This window comes from Squalius cephalus, assembly GCF_949319135.1.
Source record: "Squalius cephalus genome assembly, chromosome: 12".
NCBI classification, from domain to species: domain Eukaryota; kingdom Metazoa; phylum Chordata; class Actinopteri; order Cypriniformes; family Leuciscidae; genus Squalius; species Squalius cephalus.
Genome location: NC_137133.1, coordinates 11,811,576 through 11,828,320, shown reverse-complemented (window position 1 = coordinate 11,828,320; position 16,745 = coordinate 11,811,576). Strand labels below are relative to the sequence as shown.

General features: G+C 36.0%; 2 protein-coding genes across 4 annotated transcripts in view; one reads left to right on the top strand and one right to left on the bottom strand.

Moving 5' to 3' along the window:
• Positions 1-12,955, bottom strand: part of snx17 (sorting nexin 17) — a 28,719-nt gene extending 15,764 nt beyond the window's left edge. For both annotated transcript variants that reach the window (XM_079888138.1, XM_079888139.1), the window contains exons 1-4: positions 12,201-12,955; positions 7,545-7,619; positions 6,263-6,380; positions 3,508-3,572 (exon numbers count right to left, since the gene is read on the bottom strand). In XM_079888138.1, the coding sequence (XP_079744264.1) occupies positions 3,508-3,572; positions 6,263-6,380; positions 7,545-7,619; positions 12,201-12,260 (318 nt within the window). In that variant the 5' untranslated portion in view covers positions 12,261-12,955. The remainder of the gene's footprint in view (positions 1-3,507; positions 3,573-6,262; positions 6,381-7,544; positions 7,620-12,200) is intronic.
• Positions 12,956-14,091: 1,136 nt separating this feature from the next.
• Positions 14,092-16,737, top strand: atraid (all-trans retinoic acid-induced differentiation factor). Of its 2 annotated transcripts, XM_079888141.1 has the most exons (7): positions 14,092-14,249; positions 14,427-14,554; positions 14,704-14,772; positions 14,867-14,938; positions 15,423-15,544; positions 15,623-15,723; positions 15,806-16,737. In XM_079888141.1, the coding sequence occupies exons 1-7, from the start codon at positions 14,124-14,126 to the stop codon at positions 15,908-15,910; spliced, it is 723 nt and encodes a 240-aa protein (XP_079744267.1). In that variant the 5' UTR covers positions 14,092-14,123; the 3' UTR covers positions 15,911-16,737. The 2 variants fall into 2 exon arrangements, with proteins under 2 accessions (XP_079744267.1, XP_079744268.1); XM_079888142.1 differs by lacking the exon at positions 14,867-14,938 and having other exon boundaries at positions 14,119-14,249; positions 15,806-16,110.
• Positions 16,738-16,745: the final 8 nt, after the last annotated feature.

The following is a 16,745-nucleotide window of genomic DNA, read 5'->3' as shown; positions in this document are numbered from 1 at the left end:
CTAACGCGGTTATGGAAAGGAGATTTCCAAAACATACTCGAATCGGTTGACCAATCACAACACACTGATCCAGTCGACCAATCAGAGCACATTGCGCTTTTCGAAAGGAGGGGCTTCAAAGAGACATGAACTGTCAGATTGGGAAGAGAGGTGCTGCAACAATGTAAAATATGTCAAAAATAAGGTGGTTTTTTAACATTCAAGCATGAAAACATTCTAGAAGCGCCCAAAACAAAATCAAGACTTCGTAAAAGGACATAATAGGTCCTCTTTAAAGTGTAAATTCGTCAATTTTCAATCCGCTTTGTATTGTATCGGTAGTATATGTAAATGGACAATGTTTACTCGTCCTCCATTTTACCTGGGTAGGGTAGGTTTATCACTGAAAATTGTACTGAATTATGTCTACTATTTAAACACCATATTGGTAAAAATGGAACTCCATGGCAACAGCTTTCTTACCTGTACCCGACTGTTTGCACTGTATTAAGCCTACTAGGGTCACAGAATTAAGTGGTTCACAGAATTCGGCACTACAGTGGATCTGACAGAACAGCAGTTTCTTTCAGTTTTTCCCCTCTGTTTGGCCTAACAGACTGCGTTCATTGTCATCCAGTTTGAAATGTTGACTACAAACATTTTCAAAGGTTTTTCAGATTGTCCATGGCAGTGTTCTCTCCATATTTATGATTCTTTGCAGCCTTTAGCCTACAATGCGCTGGATCCTTCACTGGAAACCGAAAGCAATTCATTTCTGCTAAATGTTTACTCTTTGAATTCTTGCACCCGGGAACAATACAAGTCGACGCCATTATGACAAAGTTTACCAAGAAGCATTTGCATTTCTATTGTATAGACAGCCAACTTTTATTGAAAGTCCATTTTGCCAGTGGTAAAGAACCTCTTTAAAGGTTTTGGGGAAATACCTTGTGCTGAACTCTAATTCAACTTCTGATGTTTCCTGTTCAGCTGATCTCAGAGTGTTTTGATGAACATGCAGTACTGGTAATATTTATCACACCCTTTCACACAGAGCAGTTTCATTTCCTGTGTATTCCAACTTACATGTCATGGGAGTGTTTTAATTTTAGATTAAATGTAATGCTTTGATTTCGGTGTGATTTACTGTAAAGATTCAGGCTTATCACAAGATATAAGAGCTTAGATAGGACTGGTGATTTGGTAATACGATATTTGAATTAAACACAAAGCCACAAGGGTCAAAACACTACAGTACTGACTACAGCACACAGTTTTTATGGATAAAAAAAACACTGTTCTTTCACTGTTCTATCTTCTATCCTTCACTGTCTGCGAATTCATCTTTTTTTTTAACCCCTCTTCCTGCATGTTTCATCTCCCACTGTGGCAGAGGGTCTCAGAGCAGCAGCTGATCTTTACAGAGATTTGAAAAAATGAAACCGCAAGGCCAATTCTAATCTCTTATTCTGTTTCTGCAGACTGCTCTATGATGGGCAGCTGGGGGACGAACGGGATCTGACTGCAAAATTACCAAAAATATATGTGGCCTGGGGGATGAAATTCCCAAAGAATGAATGCAACCTATGTGATTCAGGCAACAAATGTAGTACAGAATGGTACTTGAATGTAAGGAAGTGAACAGAGAGGAAAATCAACCGGTTCTTCATTCAGGACACATGATGATATCTTAAGGAGGAAATGCGATATATCAGACCCACCAATATTTAAACCTTATACTGGATGACTAGGCTTTTTTTCTAAAAGTTTTGAATTCTTAGCATTAATGGGAGCGGTAGAGGAAATTATCAGAGAGATAGGTCACCCAAAAATGAAAATTCTTTCATTATTTACTCACCCTCATGTCGTTCCAAACACATAACACTTCTGTTCATCTTCGAAACACAAACTAAGATTTGTTTTTATGAAATTTGAGAGCTTTCTTTCCCTCCATTGGCAGCAATGCAACTACCACTTTGACACTTCAAAAAGTTCATAAAGAGATCATAAAACAAATCCATATGAATTGAGAGGTTTAGTCAAAAATTTCTAAAGAGACTCAATCGCTTTATATGATGAAAATTTAATTTAGGCTTTTATTCACATAAGAACATTTATCAACGCACACATCAGTTGTAGTAAACGGAAGATAAAGCATGTTCGCTTGACGTGTGAACCAGTGAGGTTCATTCTCCTGTTAAGCAGCACGTTTGAGCTTCAGCAAGAACCAATGAGGTTCATTATCGTGTTAAGCAGCACGTTTGAGCTTCAGAAAGAACCAATGAGGTTCATTCTCGTGTTACGCAGCACGTTTGAGCTTCAACAAGAACCAATGAGGTTCATTCTCGTGTTAAGCAGCACGTTTGAGCTTCAGCAAGAACCAATGAGGTTCATTCTCGTGTTAAGCAGCACGTTTGAGCTTCAGCAAGAACCAATGAGGTTCATTCTCGTGTTAAGCACCACGTTTGAGCTTCAGCAAGAACCAATGAGGTTCATTCTCGTGTTAAGCAGCACGTTTGAGCTTCAGCAAGAACCAATGAGGTTCATTCTCGTGTTACGCAGCACGTTTGAGCTTCAACAAGAACCAATGAGGTTCATTCTCGTGTTAAGCAGCACGTTTGAGCTTCAGCAAGAACCAATGAGGTTCATTCTCGTGTTAAGCAGCACGTTTGAGCTTCAACAAGAACCAATGAGGTTCATTCTCGTGTTAAGCAGCACGTTTGAGCTTCAGCAAGAACCAATGAGGTTCATTCTCGTGTTAAGCAGCACGTTTGAGCTTCAGCAAGAACCAATGAGGTTCATTCTCGTGTTAAGCAGCACGTTGGTGCTTCAACAAGAACCAATGAGGTTCATTCTCGTGTTAAGCAGCACATTTGAGCTTCAACAAGAACCAATGAGGTTCATTCTCGTGTTACGCAGCACGTTTGTGCTTCTGCAAGAACCAATGAGCTTAGTTCTCGCGCGTCAAGCAGGTTCGGTTGAGCTTCATTTCATGTTCGCTGATCAATGTTTATATGTAAATAAAATACTGATTTCCATCTGTTCATCATTTAAAGCAATCCAGTCTCTTCATACAATTTGGACTAAACCCCTCAATTCATACGGATTAATTTTACGTTTTGGGTTTAAGGTTTATGACAGGCAACTATGTCACTTCTGTTTTTAGACACCATAAACTTTGAAGACATATCAGAAATGATGCAAATGTTAATTAAGCTAAAGTCAAATAAAGAAACTAATAGCAAAATGGCCTTAACATGTTTGAACATGAAAAGGGAAACCTAATTTAGTTATATTTTGAATGAACCCCTCTGAAATGTTTAAGTGGATAATCATGCGACAATGACCAATAATCATTTTATTCATTATAGGTTCTAGATCTGTAAACTTACAATAAGTTTTCATATGTATGTTCACAATATTTCTAATAACAGCAGTTAAACTATTATACTTACAAGTATCATAATACATTTTCAAATTATAATAAATAAACACTTTCAATAAACAAAAATAATATAGAAAATCTACCTGTTGAGCTTTTCTCAAAAAGCTGTTGAACACCTCGCTGGATCCCAGAATGTGGTCCTGACGCACTGCAGGGAGAAAAGCTCATCATTAAAGGTTTAAAGCTAATATAAAAATGTAGTTAAATAAACGGAATCTACTTTTACTATTATACTCTCATATCAGAATAGCATGCTATAAATGTATACAATACAAAATGAATAAACTAAACATTTATACTACTCCATTAATTCAGCAAGGATGCATTAAATTGCTCAAAAGTGACAGTAAAGGCTTTTACATTGTTAATTTAGATATCTATTATAGATATCTATTTCAATGTATTTATAATTGCTGTTCTTTTGAACTTTCTATTAATCAAAGAATCATGTGGATCAATTCAACAGGATCTCAGTTTCCACAAAATAATTAAGCACAATAAGCAGCAATTGTTTTCAACATTGATAATAATATTAAATGTTTCTTGAGCACCAGCTTGCATAATACTGATTTCTGAAGGATCATGTGACACTGAAGACTGGAGTAATGATGCTGAAAATTCAGCCTCGGTGAGCATAAGAGAATTCTTTGAAAATTTTTAAACAATTTACCAACCCCAAACTTTTGAACGGTACTGTATCTCACTATAAAAAAGTACCCATAAAAAGCAGTGCAAGGGCTTCAACAATGACTCAAATCATCAATTTGTTTTAACAAGCTCATCAAATCAAACCTCCCAACCAATTCACTTAAACAAATCAAACACATCAGTGCCCCTTGAGCACAAGGCCAGTGTTTTAATCAAAGTATTAGATAAGTGGTTGGTCTGTCCTTTAAAAAGTTCAAGGTACAAATTTCGTATGGAAACGTTTGTAGAAAGATTGTCAGAATATTTTTGTGTACCTCCTTGAGGTAATATTTTAAACCAACTTTCTTAATCTTGTGTTTCGTCTCAATTGAACTATAACATAAAACTCAATGTTTCAAAATTAATTCATCAAAAATCACATTAACTCAAACTAATCTGAAATACAACGCAGACTTTTTCTTTGAACATACCACCATGGCTCCCTGACTGATAATAACCTTAGTTTTGTGGGAAACAAAGATGCTGGAGTAAAACTGACCAACATAAACTATACTGTTTACTTTTACTTCCAATATAGCACACGAGCAAACGACCGCAAAACATTTGCACAAACTAACGAAATATTCACTCTGAACAGCTTGTGTGTTTGTGTCGGTTAATTTTCCATAACCATGTTTCTCAGTGATGTAACTGAGGGGAGCCCCAGCCAAGACCAGCTCCAGACTGTGAGCAAATAAGCTCAACAAGGCTTAGCTTGTTCGATGGATAGTGCCAGTGCTGGAATGGATTAGAGCTAACGGCTCTTGGTGCTGCCAGCACTGCTGATTTCCTTTTGTGTTCAGAAAACCTCACCCATAACCTGTTAAATGACATGCATGGCAAAATTCTTAACGCTGTACAATATCGGTAGCTCTCTTTCATGTAGTGTACCTGATGTTTTCAGGAATGACAATGTAGAATATTAACAAGCTCCATCCTCTTCAGGAAGAGCATTAATGTCATAAAACCCCATATGAAGGATTAAGGCTGACAAACCAGATTTCTATACTGTGTTGACACATTTCCAGTTGAAACAGGAAGTTTGGGTGTGTTTTTTTTTTTTATAGCCAACAGGCTTAAATCACAGCCATGAGTCATGGCTTGCAACTTGCAGTCGCATTATATTGAGCATTCGATTGGACAAAAATCTGTGCAGTGCAGGATGAGTCATCAACATTTTTGCTGTCGATTTTAAATGCCTATACTACTGTTAAAAAGTTTTGTTTTGTTTTCTTTGAAAGAAGTAATGCTTTTATTCAACAAGGGCGCATTAAAATGATCAAAAGTGACTGTAAAAGAAATGTATAATGTTTCAAAAGATTTAATAAATGCAGTTTGAGCTTTTCTTTTGAACTTTTTACTTATCAACGAATCCTTAAAATGTAAAACGTTTTCCACAAAAAAACTGTTTTTTAAAGCAATGGTTCGGAGTAATTTCAACCCCCCCCCCCAGAAGCTTTTTTTTCCCTTGGTCGAACATTATTCAAGTTAGAGCTTATTTAGAGATATCAGCCGAATTTCCCAAATCACGGAAGTGACCTCGACGTCCGGGTTTGCTGTAGAATAAGCCATTAGGCAAGTGTTATTTATATAAACTCCTGATGTAGCCTACTTACAAACTTTCCAATGCCTCGTTTTATTAGTACAGAACCTATTTGTACTACTGTAGAAGTTTGGTACCATACCGGGCATTATTAGTGGGGTAATTTACGAGATACAACCTTGGATCCATTAGCGCCTGCACTAAGCCATTCGGCTGATATCTCTAAATAAGCTCTAACTTTAATAATATTCGACCAAGGGAAAAAAAAGCTTCTGGGGGGGGTGTTTGACTCGAGGTCATGGTGCAAAGGACCCTAGGTTGAAATGACTCCTGAACAATCCCTTTAACATTTGCAATTTAAAAAAATATTACCGTTTTAAATGTACTTTTGATCAAATAAATGCAGCCTTGGTGAGCAGAAGATAAAAAAAAAAAAAAATCTCACTAAACCTAAACTAGTGAACGGTAGTGTAAATCTGTTAAATTAATTTAATACATTTTAGGAGTACACTAGCATTTAGATGAGCTCAAAGATAAAACAAATGGACCACAAGTCACAAAGATAATTTTGGTTGTGAACTTTTCGGATAAAGGGATGTTTTTCTTACCAGCTTGCATGTACTTCTCTAGCTGTTCTCTCCTCTGATCGACCTCAGCCGGTGTGAGAGTGAAGATCTTCTTTGGTGGAAAAGCCGGCACCACATTATTTCCATATTCTTTTTTTATCTGAAAGAACAGAGGGAGAAGTTCATTTTAAATCTAAAAACAGAACATTTGGTTATTCTGAGAGGACAAATTAAACTGACCACTGCCTGCCCTTGGCCACTGAGACTCGACCATGCGTACTGTGGTTCTCTCAGGCACCACGCTAATAAATCTGTTTACACTTCACAGCATCTACTAAAATGATGCCTGCTGTTGTTCCATCTGTGTCATTGGCATTTTATTCAATGGCACAAGAAGAAAGAAAAAAATATCTATCAATCAATGTTGCTATCATAAACTAAAACTAAAACAGTGTTCACTATTTGAAATATAGCTGAAACTAAATAAAATTTTAATTTTAGATTAGATAATATTAGAGGTCCATTTTAAGGGTTAACTTCAAGCCTCACACCACGACAGCCTCTGCGGATTGCATCATAATACCACGTATGATTTGACTAGGCCCTCAACGCCCTGTTACCTAGCAACAGCGGCTTTGAAACAACACAACATGCTCTTAATGCTGAGATCACTGAAGTTCTCTTTCATTCATGAGGAGAAACAGAGTTTGTGAAATTGGTAGGTGTAAGAAAGGTAATAGGCAGATCCTTTTCTGAGAATGATGCCTCACTTCCAAATATTTGGAATATGTCTGACCTATTCAGTACTGGTGAATATGCTCACAGCTTTACCACTTCACTATTTGGATGAGAAGTAAATTTGTGTTTCACAAGTGTACTTTGTGATTTTAATCCAGTCCAAAACAAACATGCCTGTGTTTTTCTCACACAACCTCAGTAAATATTATGAAGCAAATTACTGTAGTTTTTTTTGGCTAACGGAGAACCCGGTCACGTCCAAAAAAAGGTCTTTGAAGTTTAGATTTAAAGCTACAAATCATTTCACTGGCTGTCCATCCAGGCCCCAAAGTGACTAATCACATTAAATCCCAATGAACACAAGAATATATTTCAATTAAACCAATACGCTATAATAGGTACTATGTCTACTGTACTTTCTCATTATGTTTCATTTCCTCAATTTCAGTGAAGCGGTACATTTTCAGAATATATTTCACAATCTCAGACAGCATTCACAGCACTGACTTATTAATTGGATGATTTTACAGCCAGTGATTCGTAACTAGTTGTTTAAATATTGTGTTTTCTTGATTTGTGCGTTTACCTGTTCATGGAGGCCCAGGAGTTGACTATAACGTACTCTGCAATGCAAGACACCATTCACATGGATATTATAAGCCTGAAGAAAGAAGAACAGTTAGTTAGTCTTTATATACACATTATAAAAATAAACTCAATACATATTCATGAATAATCTTTAAGGCTCTAAAAGAGTCAGTAAGGTTTTTTTTTATGTTTTTGAAAGAAATCTTCATTTTATTTGATTAGAAAATGCAATATTGTAAAATATTATTACAAGTTAAAATAACAGTTTTCTATTTAAAAATATAATTTATTCCTGTGATGGCAAAGCTGAATTTTCAGCATCATTACTTCAGTCTTCAGTGTCACATGATCCTTCAGAAATCATTCTAATAAGCTGATTTGCTGCTCAAGAAACATTTCTTTTTATTATTAATGTTGAAATAAGCTGTGCTGCTTAATATTTTTGTGAATATTGTGATTTTTTTTATTTTTTGACATTTTTCATGTCCTCTTTACTGTCACTTTTGATCAATTTAATACATCTTTGCTGAACAGAAGTAATTTCTTGCTTTTTGAAAAAAAAAAAAAAAAAATCTTACTGACCCCAAACTTTTGAATTTGTACAGGTGTACATTATAAAACGAAGCACTCGATAGATAGGCCTATTCATGAGTATTTTGAAAGGCCCATCAATAACCACAAGCTGATTTAACCATGTGCATTTTTTTTTAAATCGTTAATTTAAACAATTACTATTCACTCTGAAATATCAAATTATTAAATAAATTCTTAAGTGAAATATTTTGACGCTGGAATAAAACAACTGTGTAAATTATGTAGTCGCTTAGTAAATAAGAACATTTTATATCAAACCAGCTTGTTTAATGGTGGTGCCTTAGTATTATTTTAGCCTTTCTACAAAAAAACTAACAAAAAAACAAGTAGTATCTTAAGTGATTATTGAGCCTGGAAACCAATGATTTATTCTTCTCCCCAAAAGCTATTTGCTGTTATTGCATCCACTCCGAAAGATACAATCAGGAAGGAACAATAATCATATTTTAATATGCATGGACTTCTCAACACCATTTATTGTCAAAAGAATGTAAGCTCGGTTTTTTTTTTGTTTTTTTTTTTTGTCTTATCTGAAACGGCTGTGTTTATAAAATTGAGGGACTTTTGCACTATTGTCTGACTTCCTGATTTGTTGTTGTTTTGACTACTTGTCATTTTGCATATCTTTAGGTGTTGAGATAATGGTCCATTGTTCTTTATGGAGTAAAAAAGAAAGCATGCAATATATCAACTAGACACAAACCAAAATGTGTGGTACGGGTACATTCAAAAGAAAGACTTTGACTTCAGAATGGGAAAACAATATGAAGAGTGTTGTTTCAAAGATGTTTAGTGAATACAGCAAAAACATTTCTTGAGCCATTCTTGTGGATTGTGGCATGACCCAATCATTGACAGCAAAGCTCTGCTACACAACTCATACATGCAAGTCATTGAAATATCAAAGCTGGAACAAGTCTAATAGAGGCATGATGAAACTGCCATGCCCTTACATGTCTCCAAATCAAAATAAGGAAGATGGAGTTTATAAGTCTTCAGGAAGTACAAACCATCATACTTTTTTTTACCCTTTTGTTTGAACAGGAAGCATGCCATTTAAAACGCAGCCCACTCATTTTTGTGGCTCTTCTGCAAAGTATGCATACAACTCCCTGCCTAATACAGATCAAGACAACATTACGCTTTAGATGTCTGAAGAAAACCACCTCCATTCATGAAAGCACTCGTTCTCAGGTTTTAAATCAGTTTGAGTTGACTTGAGAAAATTTGAGCAGGGTCGGTGTTGTTATCGTTTACTAAAATGAAAACTATTAAAACATTTGTTCAATAAAATAAAGCTGAAATAAATTAAAATATAAATATTTTAAATGAAAACTTTGAAATGTTGCCCTGAAATAAGGTTAAGCACTAAAATCACTAACTGATAAATAAACATTTAGAAATATAAAATGGCAAACATACATAAAATGAGTAAAATTTAAACTAAAATTAAAATGAAAATATAAAAATGAAAGCTAATTTAAAATATTTATAAAAACTATGATAGTGTATAAATAAAATATCACTGAGCAGGGTGAACCAGTCTAAATCTACAAGACACTTAAAATTGTGCAAAACAACAAGGCTAATATCTAGTCATCAAGAAAGTGAAAGAAACATAAGAGCATTAAAAGGTGAGTACATATAGCCAATTTAACTCTCAGTGGCCTTGAAAGACTTTTCTGACCGTCTGTGTCTCTATGACGGAGAAACTCGCTCTGAATCACTGTCACAGAAGGACACAAACAACTTTCGCAATCAATCTGTTAGGAATGATTCATTCATCTTCATGTCAGTGCATTAAAGGAGACATATCATGCTTTTAAATCGTTCCTTTTTACATATAAATCATACATTTGTAGTCTATATAAAGCGGAACTGCAATGCTTGGGTCTGAATTCCTCATTATTATAGCTCCACAGGCCCTGTTTCTACCCCTTTTCTGATGTGCGTCTGAGAGCAACTCGTTTTGGTGCGGTCTCTTTAAATACAATTGAGACACTTCATACCCCGCCCCCTCTCCAGGATGCAGAGGTTACACTCGGTTCAACTCCACCCCGTTCGGCCATTTTTGTAGTTTGATAGCAGAGATACGATTATCTAGCGGCACAGAAACTTTTTATTCACACGTTATTAACAAAATGTCAACAACGGAAGACTTGTCCAGCCAGCCTTACATGTTCGAGCCAGAGTCGGAGCCGGAGCGAGATGAAAATGAAGACGACGAACCTGCAGAACAACGTCTTCATATGGATGTATCGCAATGGTGTGTTACTGTATTTACACATGAAACTTTGGTCTTCCGACCTTTTACCACCGTGTCGATTTATTTTGATTAATATGTGCGAGGGAGAGAGAGCAAGACAGCGTCTAGTTTGGAGACGGTGTCTTGTTTACATTTTCGCCTGGCTCCGAAGAGAGAGAGAGTGCGTGCGCGCGACCGGGTCTCTCTCTCTGCTCGTTCTTTCAGTTAAACATACGCCCTGTCACAAGCGCGGCAGTTCATCTACATTAGACGGTGTAATGAAGCGTGTGGGTTACTACATCCAACAACCGAACATTTTAACTTACCCTCTCGTAACTTCTGCATCCTTTAGCTTGGACTACAAAATTGCAGCGAGAAATAAAAATGGCGGATTGCTCGAAGTGTTGGGCTGGAAGTCAATGTCCTTATTTGGCAGTTCCGCTGCAAATACTGTGACGTAATAGTTCACAAAACGTCATAGATAACAGAAAAATCGGAACAGGTTGAAAAATAAGGCCAAAACAGAATATAAAGATAACAACGAAGCACCTAAAGAGAATAATTTAAACTTTTCTGTACTTCTAAACACTCCAAATATACAACAAAATGCATTTAAGGGCTAAAAAAGTTGATTTAGCATGATATGTCCCCTTTAAAACCATTGTGGATCTACCGGAGGTGTTTTAGGTGTACAGAGAGCATCCATGTGCACAGTAGAGCTCATATATCTCAGCCTTTATTAAAATAATTTGGTGGCTAAAGAGAGTCAACGCCACAGTCTGCACATCTGCAGACATCTACGAGAAGATTGGACTGCAGTGTCTGTCCTTGAACAGAATACGCTTTGTAATCAATCTACAGTTCAGTATAATACAGATGTAACCTCAGGAGCCCAAGCTGTCTGTTATGGATAGGCTACAGTAAAGATAAATTAAGTGTCATGTCTTCAGAGCAGTGAGCCAGTTATAACACTTACTGAATATAACTTGTGCTGAAATAAATGCCAATCTTGCACTGCATATGGCTTAGGGAGAGAAGCCAGAAGAACTGAGACATTGTGAAATTTAACTCACACAACAACTCTAAATGACCATTCAAATAGAAATACAGAAAGTGACAAAGCTTCCCAAACTGATTGCACCTTCAATGCAATAATTCTTGGTCTTTGTGCCCTTTTTATTATTCATTAAGTCATATGGTTTCACAGACACGTTTTTAAGTCTCCTTTAGCCTGTTTCCTACACAACATAGGCTACATGAATATTCATATCTAATAAGTTTTGAGTAATGTAGATTTTGAATAGTTGTATTAATCCGTCTGTTCACTACAAAGTTTCATTCAGCGGTGCTTTTTTTTGCAGGTTATCATTATTATTATGCAAGAATGTGGTGGCAAATGTTTTTAGTAATTGAATAGCTTACTCAACCGATTCGTTAATAAACACCGAGTCTTTTACAAATTAAAGAGGTCGTTATCTTTTATTTCAAACATTGCGAAAGAGATTTTAGAAAGAATGTTACTGTTTAAGCATCATATAGCCTACATTTCCTCCGTATTTTGTCAAATAGAAAAATAATCACAAAAACCTAAACAAGCACATTTTACTTCCATAGCCTGTAAAATTATTTTAAAAAAAATTGTTGTTAACACGACAATGACTCATTTGACATCTGAATGAACGTTCAAGTCAGTCAGCAGAAGATTCGTTCGCTTAAAAGATTCGTTCAAAACACAGATTCAAAGCAACACTATTCGTCGGTGTCTCCAAATGTAAAAGCTTGGCGCATCGCTTATTTGACCTCCAGTGCACTTACCACATATGTAGATCCGTTTTCATCGGATCGGACCTCCGTCTCGGGGATGGAGAAATGCATTTTCTACTGTAAGATTACGCGTCTCTGACGAAGCTGAAAATGCTGTTAAGAGCGAGAAGGTTCACTGAAAGCTCTCGGTGTTGGTTTGCTGTCATGCAGGGACCAAACTGAATGACGGCGAGCTAACGTTACACTAGCTCTGATCAATCCAGTCCAATCCTGGGTCGAATTATGCCAGAAAAGTTCTTTTTCGCGAAGTGGATTATTTAAAAAAAAAACTTTCTTAATGTTCTGGGCTGAACTTTTTCAATAAACATCTAAGCAGCAGCCATGTTGCAACTGGAGGTAATTCCACGTTCATTGTCGGCAATTTATCGCCAAATCTGTCCTCTCACTTCCTCGCGCACTGTAAAAGAATGTGGGAAGCGAGTCTGCAAAACACCGAAGTGTCGTCGCGAGGCCCACAATCCAATTAACTTTCCAGATTACTCCACGTAAAGGTGCTCCGCGGTTGTCTTCTACAGCCTACATTGGTAGGCTACATACGAACGAGTATGGAGAGGAAACAAATGAAGAAATTGTTTGTCGCAGGATGCATTTCGAGATGCCGACACAGTGCTCGTATTTGTTAGGGCGTTAGGAAGAACACACATAAGTCTACATTGTAGCGAAACCTTCCAGGCAACTCTGTCTGTCTGCTATAATGTATTCAATATGTATCTGCGCGCTCCCGAAGCATTGCAACAGTCTGGATCAAACCATTCTTCTTTAGCCGGGGGTGTTATTGCGTAAAAACGTTCATTCGAGGTTGGCATGAACATGTTGCAAGCGTAGTTTGTAGAAAACAATTTCTCCATAACGATGTAAACGTATACTTAATTCTGGTTGAAATCGTTTACACTCAATATTAAGTTTAACATACATAGGCTTAAATGGCTCTGTGATACAACAAGCAATAGCGCGCAGTTAAACGGAATAAACGGATATTTAAATATTGGCTTAATGATAGTTAGTTAAAAAACATCTTGGTGACCTGAGGTACTCTACAATTCCACGAAAATATGGTCTGAATTCTGAAGTAATTTTTGAAGTAAAAAAAAAAAAAAAAGCTTCTCAGTTGGGTTAATATCTAATATAAACCACAATTTCTGTGTGATTTTTGCAGTTTTGCAGCGAACATTGCATAACAAAATTATTTATTATCCTAAATTAGCCTGTAACTCCACAGGGAAGCATAGTAGTTAGAACCATGTTGTTTTGTAATTAATAGTGTAGCCTATAATTCCCATAGCCTAAATTATAAAGAAAAATGTTTATTTGATCATCTTTTCTAACAGTAACTTTGATAACAGTGTTGAATGGTTAAGCTTGACAAAGGCACTCAACACTATACCATTTTGTCTAAAATTGAGACAAGCGAATGCGATTATTTGTCTTCCTGCCATACTAAAGTCTATCCGGTCCATTATGTTATCACAATTTTATAGAATCTTACCTCTGAGTTGGGACAGTCCAAAATACCCATTTAAGGGGGATACAGACATTTCTCGTAGCCTATTTAAAAATACTTACATTTTATACTAGGTTATTTCTATGTTAGATAATAGTTAATTAAGCATAAATTAAAAATAATAATAACAGGGGGTGTATGCCTGTACTGTTTATAAAGTCATCCGTATTCGTGGAGTGTGCCTTTCAATAGCCTATCCAGCCTGAATAAATGTAGATTGGCTGAACTAATATTGGAGGTATGGCGACAAGGATCTATATCAGCCCAACAAAGTGAATTATGTAAAAACTCCAGTGTTTTGTAAGCGTTTCATCTCTATCAAAATTTTACAATGAGAAATGCAAAATATTTGCGCCGCCTTGATGTCATGAATGGGGTCGCGGCCCTTGAACGTCACATGATCATCGTGTCACATGATTTTGTTTTTGGCGAAAATGAAAGCTAGCATTACAACATATGCGGTATCTACTGTGTATTTATATACTGTTTTATTTGTTTTATTCAGTGCATATGTCGACAGTCAGGATATTGATGTACAGGTGAGACGATCGACTATAATGATTGCAGTTGTACAGCTAAAGGATTATAATGAAACATGCTATGCTACATGTTACATTGTTGTCATCATGCTGTAAATTAAAACTCATTGTAAACACATTTTATGCACGCATGTTGTTCTATAATATTTTGAAAGCGTTCACCTTTATTTTCGATAGTTATGTCAAATGTGCGAAGGGACTGTACGACAAGACAGTCCTGTCTGGGATTTCTGCCTAAAAAAAGGCCAGATTAAAGGACGCTGCTGTTTTGAAAATAATGCCAGCAATATAGACACTATTATAGGGTAGGAAAACTTTCTAGTATTCCAGATTTTTTAAATTTTGTGTGTGTATATATATATATATAGGCTATATATATATATATATATATATATATATATACATATCCTATTTGTGAATCTAACTGTGTACTGTTATCTTCATCCTGTTTTAGGTTGGACCTGTCAAACTGCTCTATCAGTCATGTAGAGCACCTGTATAATTCATTCACAGCAGTCATAATGTACGTACCAGATCAGGTTTTATTAATATCTGTGAATGTGTCTTGTTCAGCATTAAATGCAATATCTAAACAATATTGAACTGTATTTACACAGAGATCTCTCCAACAACCCGATCACCAATCTGAGCGATTTCATATTTCAGGGTTTCAGCCATCTTACCCAGTTGTAAGTTATGCATGAGCACAGTATATCAAGTTCATAACATTAAATTCATGGGTTTTCAAACTGAGGTCTGGGGACCTCCAGGGGGCCAAAATTGCTTGGGGTCAGTGGACAAATCTAGAAAGAAAAGTGTAACAAATATATAATAAATAAAGTAATTAAATAATAAAAGAAGAAAAATCGATGGATTCAAATAAATGATCATTCTTAAAAATAAATACATCATAAAATGTTTAAATAAATAAATAAATGTAAAAAATAAAATAAAAATGAATGTAATAAAATCTAAATATTTTCCAAATAATATTTTACACATATTTATATTAAAATTTCACAGTATAAATTGGGTCTTTATACATGAAAACATGTACATTTTAGGATGGAGGTCCCTCATACAAGGACGATGATATTTGGAGGTCCATGGCATCTACAAGATTGAAAATCCCTTATTTAATCTAACAAGGTGACTTGACAAATCTTTACTTAGATTACTACCCTCAAAACTGGAGTGTCCGGGGGGCAATTCATCATGGGAGACGGTTGAAGTGAAAAACAATGCCAGAATCTGCGAAGGACAGAAAAATGTTTGCAATCAGACAGCACTGATGCGTAAGTTATCAGTAAACTGGGATCTCAATCTTTAAAATATCTTTCAATGCACTTCTTGAATGTTGTTTGTCTCTTCAGCCTGGAATTGCCCTGAAAACTCATTCTGCAGCCCATATGGTCCAGGGTTCTTTGAGTGTGGTTGTCTCCGTAATTTCCACGGATACAAGTGCATGAGACAGGTGAGACCCCTGACAAATCAGCCTTAACAGGTTGGCCATCACTCCTTTATTGCGCATGTTCATTATTTGTTCTCAATTGCAGGGAGAGTTTCCCATAGGTGAGGTGCTTGGGATACTCACCGGATCAACAGTTGTGGCTTCATCGTTACTCTGGTTCACTCAAAGACGAAAGGTCGAGACCACTTGAATTTTAAAGAGAAGTGACTGTTGGAGTGACAAAGGTGCACATGCCACAAATCCATCAAGCTTATTGAAAATGATGCAAGAGAAGAGATGAGAACAGTTTCATACACTGGAAGCTTAACCATCACATGAACATTTTAGTTTCTTGTTTTTTTAAACTTGTCAAAGGCAGGTTTGCATGGCATTCTTTTTTTTTTAAATAACTTAATGCACAATTTTTTGTGTTTTAAACTTTCACTTTCTTTTGACCCTCAAAGTCCTTAAACCTTTTTATTTGTACATTTTATAAAATCTTTCAGTGAATACTGACATTTTCACAGCCTTGAAAAGACTGGTCTGTAAAGGGAAAACTGACCATAGACATAAACTGACCATCTCTGACAGAAGTGAAGCACTGACATATTTTAAGGACAAATATTTTGTGTTGTTTTAAAACAAAATTATCTTGATTTCAAAGATATTTAAAGTGCTTTCATTTTACAAGGGAGGGGGGAAATGGATGTCATTGGACTGTTATAATTTGTGATTTGTGAAAAATAATTATATTGTTACTGCCACATCCTGCTGTTCACAGACGTCACATGTTAGACACTAACCGATAACCATTTAACCTCTAAAACTGTATGCTTTCCCTTTTTGGCAGAGTAAAGGGAATATGTTTCATCTGCTAATATGAGATTAAAAAGGTACACACTATTAGTATAATACTGACAGTACATGTTACAATATGCAAATCTCATTTCTTTCAATTGTAGTATTCTGTTGAAGAATTCAGCATGTACCTCGGTAAACCAGTACCAAAAATTAAAGACTTGTCACAAAAGAATCGACAAACAACA

Bases quoted from the DNA above. Each gene is read 5' to 3' on its own strand.
- atraid (XM_079888141.1), top strand. From the start codon at position 14,124: ATGATTTTGTTTTTGGCGAAAATGAAAGCTAGCATTACAACATATGCG. The intron at 14,773-14,866 runs GTACGTACCAGA...GTATTTACACAG, and splicing joins TCATTCACAGCAGTCATAAT to AGATCTCTCCAACAACCCGA. The intron at 14,939-15,422 runs GTAAGTTATGCA...ATCTTTACTTAG, and splicing joins TTCAGCCATCTTACCCAGTT to ATTACTACCCTCAAAACTGG.